Source organism: Microtus ochrogaster, unplaced genomic scaffold (genome assembly GCF_000317375.1).
Source record: "Microtus ochrogaster isolate Prairie Vole_2 unplaced genomic scaffold, MicOch1.0 UNK3, whole genome shotgun sequence".
NCBI classification, from domain to species: domain Eukaryota; kingdom Metazoa; phylum Chordata; class Mammalia; order Rodentia; family Cricetidae; genus Microtus; species Microtus ochrogaster.
The window spans coordinates 4,362,362-4,375,219 of record NW_004949101.1 but is presented as its reverse complement, the minus strand read 5'-3'; the positions used below and the strand labels follow the sequence as shown (position 1 = coordinate 4,375,219).

General features: G+C 47.5%; 1 protein-coding gene across 1 annotated transcript in view; it reads right to left on the bottom strand.

Moving 5' to 3' along the window:
- Positions 1 to 10,842: 10,842 nt before the first annotated feature.
- The window catches only part of Ovol2 (ovo like zinc finger 2), a 28,662-nt gene continuing 26,646 nt past the window's right edge, over positions 10,843 to 12,858 (bottom strand). Inside the window, exon 4 of the mRNA XM_005365512.2 lies at positions 10,843 to 11,521. Within this exon, the coding sequence (XP_005365569.1) occupies positions 11,205 to 11,521 (317 nt within the window). The 3' untranslated portion in view covers positions 10,843 to 11,204. The remainder of the gene's footprint in view (positions 11,522 to 12,858) is intronic.

Here is a 12,858-nt window from a genome sequence, read left to right as displayed (position 1 = left end):
GCCCGACTGGCAAACTCCAGTAACCTGTAATTCAGCCTCTGCCTCGCTCAGCTTCCTCAACACTGACCCTATCAAGCTGGGTGTGACGGCACATACTTGTAATCCCAACACTTGGCTAAGGCCGGAGTATAAACTCAAAGCCAGCCTGGGTTGACTAGTAAGACACTGTGTCAAACAACAAAAAGTATACCATGTCCCAGATGCTCACATAGATCATACAGACCACAAGGGCTGACGCATAAGGAAAGGAAAGGGATATGCCACCCAGCAGATAACACTCACCACCGGGTGGGTGACTGATAAGGCCTTCAGACGATGCCAGGGTCCAGCCTTGCAGTCTCCCCGCTAAAGCCCCAGACATCTGAAGGACAGAAAAAGCCATCCTCTGTACACCTGTGCTGTGCCTTCCCCAAACCCAGGCCCACAGAGTCCATAAATGTTGTCTCGGCTATTGATGTAGTCATAGGAACCAACCACCACATTCAATGTCCTCTACAGCATCCAGTGTGAGATGGGTTGATGGACTTGTTTGTCCGTTGTTTGTCTCTACCCTAGAGAATCAGGGGCTATCCTGGCATGATGGTGCACACCTACAGTTCCAGCCCTGGGGAGACTAAGGCAGCAGGACTGGAACAAGGCTAGCTTTAGCTACATAGTGATTCTAGGCTACATGAGACTCTATCTCCAAATAAACAAAATAAATAAAAGGACACTGGCCTGTTTTCTTTTTCTAGCCTTAGTATCCAGAAAAGCCCCTAGTATACCATGGGGACTTGAGAAATATTTGTTGAACAAATGAATCCCTGCTAATTAAAGAAAACTGCTCCTTACTATAATTCACACACCTTCTGCTGAAGCATGTGACCTTTTCCTGAAGAAAGTGTTCTCTGGTGTGTTTTGGACTAGCTCCCTGGTAAAAAATATCTGTCAGCCATCTGGAAAATGATAAAGTTGGATCCATAACTCCCACTATAGCCCAGGAAATAGTCCAAACAGATCAAAGATTTGTATGCCATAAAATGAAGCCATTACAGCCCTAGAAAAATGCGCGGCAGAATTCTGATGTAACCTTGGTGTCAAAAGGCCTTTCTGCCTATGGCTTGACCTCCAATAGCAGCTATAGAAGAAAAAGATGGGTCAAATCACACAACATAAAACTCCTGCATGGGGAAAAAGACCACTCATCGTGAGTGAAAGTCAAAGCTAAATGATACTTTAGGAGGAAAAGAATCAACTTTAATCACAAAGGGATGAACTTCCTGGTCCATTCAAGCATGCACGTAAACAAAACACTCTAAAATATCAAACAGAAAAAGGACCAAGAAATTGGGCAGTAACTGGATGTTAGTCTGCACCCTAAAACAGCTACAAATGGCTCTTGATAAGACAAGACATCCAGCCTTCCTCTCACACAGTGAGACAAGTGTCAAATAAAACGACACTGAAAAACTATTTCCCTCCTATCAGATGGGCAGAGAGCCAAACCCACAGCAATACAATGTTGGCACAGTGGCAAGGACATGGGTACACGCACAAACTGCAAATGAGCACCATCTCCTTGTAGGGTAGTTGAGCCCTATTCACCAATGTACAACACCCAGCAACTTACACCACCAAAGGCCAGCCTTCTTCACATACATATACACATACGTACATACATATATACATATATGTTTTTAACAGGATCTGTACAATTCCTAGAAATTCAGCAGAGGTGCTAAGGGTGTAGCACAATGATAGTGTTTGCCAATCGTAGGCACGGCCCTGGGTTCCATCCACAGCACAGGAAATTGAAGGGGTGAAGGCGGAAATAGGCAGAAAAACAGGCCAATAACCTATGGAAAATGGGCACTCGGGCAGTTTACAGAAAAGGGAACCACAGATCACCCATAATGTATGACACAGTTAGCACTGACAATTGCATTTCTGGGAATTTATCCTGAAGACAGGATTGTATTTATGTGAAATGACACATGTATAAAGTTACTCATTGTTGCATTCTCTACATAGTAGCAAAACATTGGAAGTCATATAAGCGGCTGTCACTGGAAAACTGATAGCCTAAAGTATGGTGCCTCCAACCAACACTAGATAGGGCTTTAGTTTTCATAATATTATCCATTTTATTATATTCATTCATTCATTTATTCTAGAGTGAGTGTGTGTGTGTGTGCGTGCGCGTGCGTGTACGCACATGCATGCATGTATGAACATGCCACACCATGCCTGTGGAAAGCAGGGAACAACTTGAGGGAGTCAGTTCTCTTCTTTCACCCCGGGGTTCCAGGGACTGAGCTCAGCTATGCAGACTTGATACGAAAGGCCCTTCCAAGCTGAGCCATCTTGCTGGCCCTGATATGTACTGTTAGAAGGAACATTCAGGGGAGGTGACTCAGCAGCTAAGAATATGTGTACTACAGTGATGGCACACACCTTTAATCCCAGCACTCAGAGGCAGAGAGAGAGAACTCACTCGATCTCTGTGAGTTCGAGGCCAGCCTGGTCTACAGATCAAGTTCCAGGACAGGCTCCAAAACAATAGAGAAACCCTGTCTCAAAAAACCCGAAAACTAACAACCAAAATAGAATGTGTACTGTTTTTGCACAGGACCCAAGTCTGATTCCCAACGCAAGTGTCAGCTGGCTCACTCCTGCTCCAGGGGATGTAACACCCTCGTTTGGCCTCTTCAGGCAACTGCACACATGTGATACACACACACACACACACACACACACACACGAATAATTTTTTTTTTTAAAGGATACACATATTGTAGTGTGGTAGTAGCCCATGCCTTTAATTCCCTGCACTCGGGAGACAGAGGCAAGAGGTAGACAAATCTCTGTGAGTTCAAGGCCAGTCTGGCCTACAGAGTGAGTGCCAGGACTGCCAAGGCTACAATGAAAAACCCTACCTCAAAAAAAACAACAACAACAAAAAACACACACATTAATTTTACCAAAAAAGCCAATTTTATTTGCATCCTATGAGAGTTCCATCTTTCTTGTGAAATAAAATCCTCTTTCTTGTGGGGGAGAAAGCTAACACTGGCTAACTATGGAGGAGAGACTGGGCAGATGAGGAACCAATTTGGAAGCACTACATTTCTTCACTATATTATTATAAATATTCTAAAAACAACTTCTTGGAATGCCAGATACATAATTTGCAGCACCTGATACACTTCTTTGTTCTAAAAGTAGGTCCTTATCAGAATGCATGTGTTCTGAGAAGGGTCAGAACCTGCGGACCTCTGTTTTTGTTTTGTTTTGTTTTGGTTTGGTTTGGTTTTTTAATCTCGGAGAACCCATCAGTCTGGTCCCATTGCCCCGCCTTGGAGACCTCTGAGTGAACCACATTGGTTACAAGTGCTCACAGTTACTGTTACTGAAAATGCCCCAAGGTCATGCCCTCTGTGTTAGTCACATGGGATCACTGGTCCCTTGCTCCAGGTGGCACTCCAGAACCCATTATACCAGACTGTAGCCGGATTTCTAGGGAACCCGGATCTTCATCTTGTTTCTGTTTCTTGTTAGAAGAACAAGGTAGACCTTGTTACCCTCACTTCCTTATTCCTTTCTCCCACAGCCACCTTCAATACATCATCTGTCCTAGAAACCCCGTCCCATTCTATGCTTCTCGGAGCCAGTCTATGACATCCATAAAATGAGTCACACTGCTGGGCTCAATAGTAGATTTCTAGCCGGGTGGTGGTGGCACACGCCTTTAATCCCAGCACTCGGGAGGCAGAAGCAGATGGATCTCTGTGAGTTAGAGGCCAACCTGGTCTACAAGAGCTAGTTCCAGGACAGGCCCCAAAGCTACAGAGAAACCCTGTCTAGAAAAACAAACAAACAAACAAATAAATAAATAAAATAGTAGATTTCTTTCTCCAAAATGAACCCCCAGGATGACAGCCACCTAAAATCAGCATCAGCCAGCGCTGCTTCCGTGTGTTGCCAAAGCTGGCGTTGTTCAATAGACTCAAAGCATGTCAGAACTCACAGGTCTGATCCCCACCACCGACAGACCCAAGGCTTCAGAGCCTCCACTACCACCAGGACTAGTCCCCAGGTCAAGCCTGGACACATTGGCTGAACTGCCTGACAACTGGCTGAGCAGGTCAGGCTTGGCTAGCAGGGTTGAGATGAGGTTGAGATCAGAAAGTCAAGAATGGACGTCCAAGCTGAATGTGGTGGGTATGTGACTGTAATCCCAGCAACTGGGAGCCTGAGGCAGGAGGAATAGGAATTCAAGGTCATTCTGGACTACTGAGAGCTACCTCAATTATGCTCAGTGGTTAAGAGAACTTATTTCTCTTGCAGAGCACTGGAATAGCACTCATACACATCAAATAAAAATGAAATACTGAAAATAGGCCCGGTGGTGGTGGTGCAAGCCTTTAATAATGGCACTTGGGAGGAAGAGGCAGACAGATCTTTGATGTGGGAGTGTCATATATCAATCTGTTGATTTCATTGGTTAAGGAATAAAGAAACTGCCTAGGCCCCTTGATAGGCCAACCCTTAGGTGGGTGGAGTAAACAGAACAGAAGGCTGGGAGAAAGAAGTTGAGTCAGTGAGTCGCCATGGTTCCCGCACTCCAGGCAGATGCAGGTTAAGATCTTACCTGGTAAGCCAGCTCGTGGGCTACAAAGATTAATAGAAATGGGTTAGATTAATATATAAGAGCTAGCCAATAAGAGGCTGGAACTATTGGGGCCAGGCAGTGTTTAAAAGAATACAGTTTAAGTGTAATTATTTCGGGTAAAGCTAGCCGTGGGGGCGGCCAGGTGCCGGGGACGCAGCCCCGCCGCTCTTATTTCAACAGATCTTCTTGAGTTCAAGGCCAGCCTGGTCTACAAAGTGAGTTCCAGAACAGTTAGGATTGTTATATGGAGAAACCCTGTCTAAAAAAGCCAAAATAAAATAAAATACTAAAAATAAATTGAGATGGCTCAGTGATTAAGAGCACTTGTTGCTCTTGCAGAGGACCTGGATTCCCTTCTCAGCACCCACATGGGGCTCGTAATTGTAACTCGACCTCCAGGGGATTCAATGCTCTCTTCTGGCCTCCGCTGCACCAGGAGTGCAAGCAGTGTATAGACATACATTCAGGCAAAACACCACCCACATACGACTTTATATATAAAATAAATGAAAGGGGGGTGGGTGGTTTGATTGAGAATGGCCACCATGGGCTCAAACATTTAAATGCTTGGTCCACGGTTGGTAGATCAGTTTGGCAAGGATTAGCAGCAGGTCTGGCCTTGTTGGAAGAAGTGTGTCACTGGGGGTGGGCTTTGAGGGCTTAAAAGCCCATGACGCTTTGTTCTCTCTCTCTCTCTCTCTCTTTCTCTCTCTCTCTCTCTCTCTCTCTCTCTCTTTCTCTCTCTCTCTCTCTTTCTCTGCCTCTCACTGTGTAGAAGGATCTAAGTTCACAGCTACTTATGCTTGCCTCTCTGCCTGCTGCCATGCTCCCGGCCATGATGATCATGGACTTACCCTCTGAAACTATAAGGTCCAATAAACTCTTTCTTCTTTGGGGGGGGGGCAGGGTTCAAAACGGGGTTTCTCTGTAGCCTGTCCTGGAACTCACTCTTTAGACCAGGCTGGCCTTGAACTCACAGATATCCACCTGTCTCTGCCTCACCAAGTGCTAGATTAAAGGCATGTGCCACCACCGCCTAGCATAAACTCCTTATTCTATAAATTGTTTTGCCTTGGTTATGGTATCTTTTTTTTTGTTGTTGTTCTTGTTTTTCTAGACAGGGTTTCTCTGTAGCTTTGGCACCTGCCCTGGAACTAGCTCTTGTAGACCAGGCTGGCCTCGAACTCACAAAGATTTGCCTGCCTCCGTCTCCCGAGTGCTGGGACAAAGGTGTGCCACCACCACCCAGTGGTTATGGTGTCTTATCAGGGCAATAGAAAAGTAGCCAAGACAAGGAGTTGGGGAGATAGACCAGTCAGTTATATGTCTGTTGAACAAGTCTGAGGCCCTGAGTTCCACCCCCAGCTTCTATGTGACGTACTGGGATGGTGGCACGTACTTGAAATCCTATCCCTGGGGAAACAGAGACAGGTAAATGATCACCAGAGCTCACTGGCCTGTCGGCCCAGCCTAATTGGAATACTCCAAGTCCCAATGAAAAACCTTATCTTTAAAAACAAGACACTTGAAGAACAATGCCTCTGGCTCACCTCAGGCCTAGACATACACACCTCCAAAAACACTCAACTCTGACGTTTTAAAAAAAATTAATGATTTATTTTTATTTCATGTACATTAGTGATTTACCTAAATGTGCGTGTGTGTTAAGGTATTGGATCCCCTGGAACTGGAGTTACAGACAGTTGCGAGCTGCTACGTGGTGCTGGACCTAGGTCCTCTGGAAGAGCAGTTAGTGCTCATAACCATTGAGCCATCTCCCAAGTGCTGCCCCTCCCCCTTCTGAGACAGGATCTATGTAATCTTAACTGTCCTAGAACTTGTAATATAGACCAGGCTGGCCTAGGACTCACAGACAGAGACCTACCTGCCTCTGCTTTCCAAGTTCTGGACTCAAAAAAAGTATGCTCTACCTGTGAGCCGCACCCCCCCAAAAAAAGCTGAGAGATGACTTTGCCTGTCATGTAAAGACAGCAAGTTGCCCGTCACAATCCATGCCCCCACTTTGTCACAGATAAGCTTTGTTGAGAAAGCTAAAACATCCCACCCTCAGCTGGTGTAGCTACAGCCTCCCCAAGGATCCGCCATGAGGAAGTATAAGAGTCACGTGCCTGTACGGCAAGTATGTTCACACAGTGAGAGGAACCTTTTCCAGACACGTACAGACACGGATATCCCTCACCTGTAGTTCATCGGCTTCTAGGTCTATGGCCTGAAGGCTGTTTCTGACTGGCCACTGCCACTTTCCTGGGGAGTTGCTGGCACAGCACGTATACTTGGCCCGTGCAATCACAGACAAGTTGGAAGGGCCCAGAAACAAACACCCTTGGGAGTTCCTGGGGTTTCCTCTACCTAGTTCTTGAAAGGACAGCCAGCCAGGCTTCCTGCCTCCTAGATCTGCAGTTGCCCCCAGCAGTAACTTTCCCCTTCTGCGTCCTTTACCGTCTTTCCTTCCTATCACCCTTGCCCAGTCCCTACTCAGAATCAGTTTCTTATAAAATCAAATCCAAGATGGCTACCCACTGTTATATTGGCTTCAGCTAGCATGTATTAGCAACATCCCAGGACATGACAGGGTGACATGAGGAGAAATCAGGGTGCCTGGCATGCCACACAATTAACTGGACATCTCTGTAACAGAGTTGTCTGATATTTATTTATTTATTTATTTATTTATTTATTTATTTATTGGGTTTTTCGAGACAGGGTTTCTCTGTGGTTTTGGAGCCTGACCAGGCTGGTCTCGAACTCACAGAGATCCGCCTGCCTCTGCCTCCCAAGTGCTGGGATTAAAGGCGTGCGCCACCACCGCCCGGCGAGTTGTCTGATTTTTAAAAAGAAATTTATTTTTTATTTTACATACCAATCCCAGTTCCCTCTCCCTCCTCCTGCTCTCCCCACTCCTCCTCCCCCCACTCCTCAGAGAAGGTAAGGCCCTCCCATGGGGAAGTCAACAAAGTCTGTCCCATCAGGGTAAGGCAGAACCAAGGCCCTCCCCACAGTATCTAGGCTGAACAAGGCATCTCTTCAAAGCAAATGAATTCCAAAAAGCCAGTTCAAGCACTAGGGATAAATCCTGATCCCACTGCCAGTGGCCCCACAAACTGCCCAAGCCACACAATTGTCACCCACATTCAGAGGGCCTAGTTCCTCCGCAGGATCCCCAGGTGTCAGTTCAGAGTCTGTGAGCTACCACTAGTTCAGGTCAGCTGTTTCTCTGGGTTTCCCCATCATGGTCTCGACCCCTTTTCTCATATTATTGCTTCTACCTCTGTTCAACTGGACTCCAGGAGTTCGGCCTAGTGCTTAGGTGTGGATCTCTGCATCTGCTTCCATCAGTCGCTAAATGAAGGTTCCGTGATGGCAATTAAAGTAGTCATCAATCTGATTATAGGGCAAGGCCAGTTCAGGGACCCTCTCCACTATTGCTTAGAGTCTCAGTGAATTTGATTATTTTTAAATTCACTGTGTGTGTGTGCACACATGCACGCAGTAGAATAGGTACCAGCAGAGGCTAGCTTTGTGTGTGCCAGGAACCAAACTCTAGGCCTGAGCAAGAGTACCTAACGTGTTTAACCACTGAGTCATCTCTCCAACCCCAAACTGTCTCATCTTAACCAGTACACCTACCCAACATCCATTTTTCCTTTGGGTCCCACCACCCTGGTTTTGCTGGGGAGCTACTTTCTTAGGACTGTAGCTAATCTGCTCACTATACCTGATTTAGGGGCAGTGGGAGCCTCAGGCCTCGGCCAAGAGAGCAACACGTCCCAGGGCACAGGGATGCTTCAAGGTGGGTCCCAGAACCAAATTTACCACCACCTCAGGCAAAAAGGGAAACTGTCCGCTATACCACAGTACTGGCTGGACATAATCTAGGGCTATGGATGGTCACCAGAGTTCCACCTGAACCTCCTACAAAGTCACGGCGGGTGGGGGGTGGATCTCAAAGATAGAGGGGCAGCGGTGGTGCATGACTATAATGGCATACCTAGCTGCTTGGAAGACTTAGACAGGATTACAAACTCAAGACCTCCTTGAGCCATATAGCAAGATCCCATCTCAATTCATAAGAACACAGAAAAGATGGAGGAAAGATGCTGCTATTTCTTGAGCACTATATCTGGTCATCCTGAAGCTTGAGCTTTTGAAAACCTTTGCCCCTGTAGGGGCAGGTGTGTAGGGGCCGTGCGTAGGGACTGTAGTGTATACATGGGGAAGGACAGCTGTGGGAGCCAGTTCTCGATGTGGATCGTAGAGGGTAATGGGCTTAGTGCATCTGACTGACTCGGCAATAAACACTCTGCCTACTGAGCCATCTCAGAGACCTAGAACCTGAAGATTTGAAGCCCTGATTCCAGCAGGTCTTTCTGAAGGTGGCTTCCTGCCAGCTCTCGGTCATGGAAGAAGTATGCAAACCATTGCTAACGCTGTTTTAAACTGGGTCTCTGTCACTTGCAACTGAGCAAGCTGTTTAATAAAATACTAGCCCTATTGGGACCATTACCTTATTCACAGTTCCAAGGGCAGCCAGCCACACACTTCCAGCCAGAGCAGCTTGCTCCGGCACCATCACCACCTGCACAAGCTGGGCTAGGCTGGTCAGCTGACTTTCAGACTCTGTGGCAAGAGCTAGGCGCCTGTCAGCCAGCGGTTTGTCCCCTGAAGTCAGGGTGGAGCCCTGAATGACTGCACCCTGGGCCACATGAAATCCCAGTTCAGCTCCTGCCACTGCTGATGCCTTGACCATAGCTGTTCAAAAGTAGCTCTGAAACTGCAAGCCACCCATCTGGTGCTTCAAGAGGGGTGGGACAGACATCTGTGGGATCTGCAGATGGATGCTTAGCTGAGCATCCTCAGGCATCTGAAGGAGCCTTCAGAGCCGCTCTGATCCCTATGCCTTTCTCTGCACCGACTCGGCTGCACCCGAAACCTTTTCTCTGCTTTGAAGGAAGAATGAGGAAAAGAGAGGCGTTTTGCCCAGATCTGAAGGCTTGAAGGTCTCTGCACTGACTCAAAGAAACGGGGTTGCTGACCCCTGGAGTGTTTTACAGATGTTTAGGTGACACCTGCACAGTGAGGGGCACCCAGGTCAGTGCCCGGCACATCACTAGGGCTTCACAGATCTCTCTTCCAAAAGCAAAGCCGTGGTTGGAAGAGAAACGGTAATGTATCTCGTGTCCAGCCCTTGGCACAATGCTTGGCTCAGAGTACAGGAGAGAAAAAAAGGGAAGAAGGTGGAACTGAGGGAAGAGAAGGCGAAGAGAGAGGGCAAGAAGGGGAAGGATAAAGTACAGAGAAAGGAAAGAAGAAAATGGCCCTGTTAGCCACAATTTTCCCTAGACCAAGGAGCCCAGCCAGGGTCCAGAGACGCTGGGCAGTGAAAGACAAGGACAACACGTATCATGACTTCCCAGTCAATCCAGGGAAAGTAGACTGTCAGTCAAGGCTTTCCTGGCTAGGGGGCTTCCGAAGGGAGGGTCTGGGCCTTTCCTGCTGCCCAGGGACCGTGGAACCCACCTCTGCACCCACTCAGTTCGCAGCTTCCCTATCTCCTCCGCTGCGTCCAAAGGCAGGCTGGCCTGTTAACCTTTCCCACACCTAGGAATGAACTCCAAGGTGAGGAGAATGTAGAGTTGCTCAAGGTGGTTGCATTCCCAGTCCAGCACCCTGAAGGAAACCTGTCTGCTGCCCAGCCTCCCAGCAGGTATGCCTCAACAGGTGTTCTTCATGCCTGGGCTAGTTTCTCATGCTCTAGGGATGTCACATGCTTCACCTAGGGCCAGCCTCCAGGGAGGAAGCAGGGCTCTTCATCCAGCGAGTCCTAGGACCACAGGGACCACCCCCCCCCCCCCGCCGGGGACACCAAGAGATGAGAACAGTTGAGTTCTCAAAGGTTGTGCCTCAAGGTTCATCAATCCATGAACCAGCCACCCCATTGGTTTTATCCACCAGTCAACCATTTGTCTTACCCAACTGACAAGATTGGCCTCTTTAAATCCTCTCCACCAAGACAGAACCATCAGCCTCTCTCCAGTGTCACGTCAACCCTCAACAGGAGAGCTGAAGCTCAACCCTATTTGTTTTTTTTTTAAAGAGACATTTCACACGGACAGTTCATTTATTAAAATAGTTTCTGTAAACTCTTTCAGAAGAATATACATTTTCCTTGCTTGAGTAGCGTTTCAAGGCACCATAAGATGATGGTCTCTTTAAGAACACCCCTCTATTCATGTCTGAGAATTCCATTAGAAAAAAAAAATACACATAACACAGACACACACATACACACACAAAAGAACCCGTACGTGATCTCAGCCACCAAGAAAACAGACACACGGTACAGGGCCTGTTGTGGCAGAATGATTGACAACTTGGGGATGCATCTTACCATCGATGTCCCAAAAGAAAAGAGAGGTGGACTGAGTATTTGTCACTGAAAAGAACCAGCGGGGCAGAGAAGAGCTACACCTCAGAACCCGGAAGTCCGAGTAAACGTGGCACCGGGCGTCTCCCCTCCCCTTTCTCTTGCTCTTCACTTTTTCTCCTCCTCCTCACTCAGGGCAGAATTCTCCTGTAGCGGGGACGTCATCTTGTTCTGCAGAAGGGCCGCCAACTTTTTGGAAGTCTTCCTGAGAAACGTGCTACCCGGATGGGCACTGTTCACGTGCAGATACAGGTCCTCCTGGGTGGGGCCCGTGTAGCCGCAATCCTCACACACGTAGAGTTTGCCCCGACGCTGCTTGTAGGCGTACTGCTGCTGCACGCCGTGGATCTTCTTCAGGTGGGACTCCAAGGAGCACCGTTGGGTGAAGGCCTTGTAACACACATCACATTTGTAGGGGCGGATGCCTGCAAGGATGAGGGGCAGACACATCACCAGCTGGTCAGAGCTGAGCCCAAGCGACCCTCCTATGATGCCATTAAAGTTTCCCATGACCAAGATCATTGCCAATGTGACGAAAGTAGGCCAGAACCATCTACAAGGGTCCTGGCATCGACACGAACAAACCTAACACAGGTGGGTGCCAGTAAGGCAGAACACTTGACACGGGGAGAATTATATTTTTCCTACTCATCCGCTTTAATGGTTTCTCTTTTGGTAGCAAGGCAAATTATGATAATGATTTAATTTTTGTCTTTTTTCTTAAGATTTATTTATGTATTTTATGTATATGAGTGCTCTACTTGCATGTATGCCTGCATGGCATCAGATCCCACTATACATGGTTGTGAGCCACCTGGCAGTTGCTGGGAATTGAACTCAGGACCTCTGGAAGAGCACTGAGTCATCTCTCCAGCCCCCATGATGTTTTCATTTTATGCACGGTGGGTTTTCCTGGAAACAGACCCTGAGACAAAGATCCTAGGTTAAGTTTATTGGAGAGGTCATCCCAGGAAGCACAGGTTAGGCAATGGAGAAAGACACGAAAGGAAGGAGACACTTGGCTAAGCAGGGTGCATTGTGCAGAACGTCACCGGAGACGGTACAGAGTACATTTACACTGTGCAGAGCATTGTAGATGAAATGAGCTAGCGGGAGGTGACTGGGGTGACAGCTTAGCTGGTAAAGCGCTTGCTTTGTAAGCAAGCCCAAGATCTGAGCTCCATCCCTAGAACCTGTATTTACAAAGCAAGAGATGGGCGTGGCGGCTGACAGGTTCAAAGGAACTCTGTTTGATTAACGTTAAAACTCTGATCTTTAGAAGAAGTCTTAATATAACAATAACATAGTGGGAGGGAAAGAAATCTGAAACATTTCTCATTTGCTCGGAACTCGTAGTCATGCGAAGTGCAAATGCCATTTGTTTACAATGGCGTACACCTTCAATCCCAGCACTGAGAAGCAGAGGCAAGCATCTGTGAGTTCAAGGCCTGTCTGTGGTTTCTAGAAATCCATGCATGATGAGTGAATCCCTGGCACTGACTGGCCAGCTAGCCTAGCTTCACTGGCAAGTTCCAAGCCAAGTGAGAGACCCTTTCTCAGAAAAGGGGGGCTGTGGAAGGTAGGCGCACAGTGATTGGCCAAAGTAGTTAACGCTGACTATCTGTTTGGATACCAGAACTCACGTGGCAGAAGGAAAGAACTGGTCCCATAAATTGTCCTGTGACCTCCAAATACACATGGTGGCAAGTGGAGAGAGAGAGAGAGAGAGAGAGAGAGAGAGAGAGAGAGAGAGAGAGAGAGA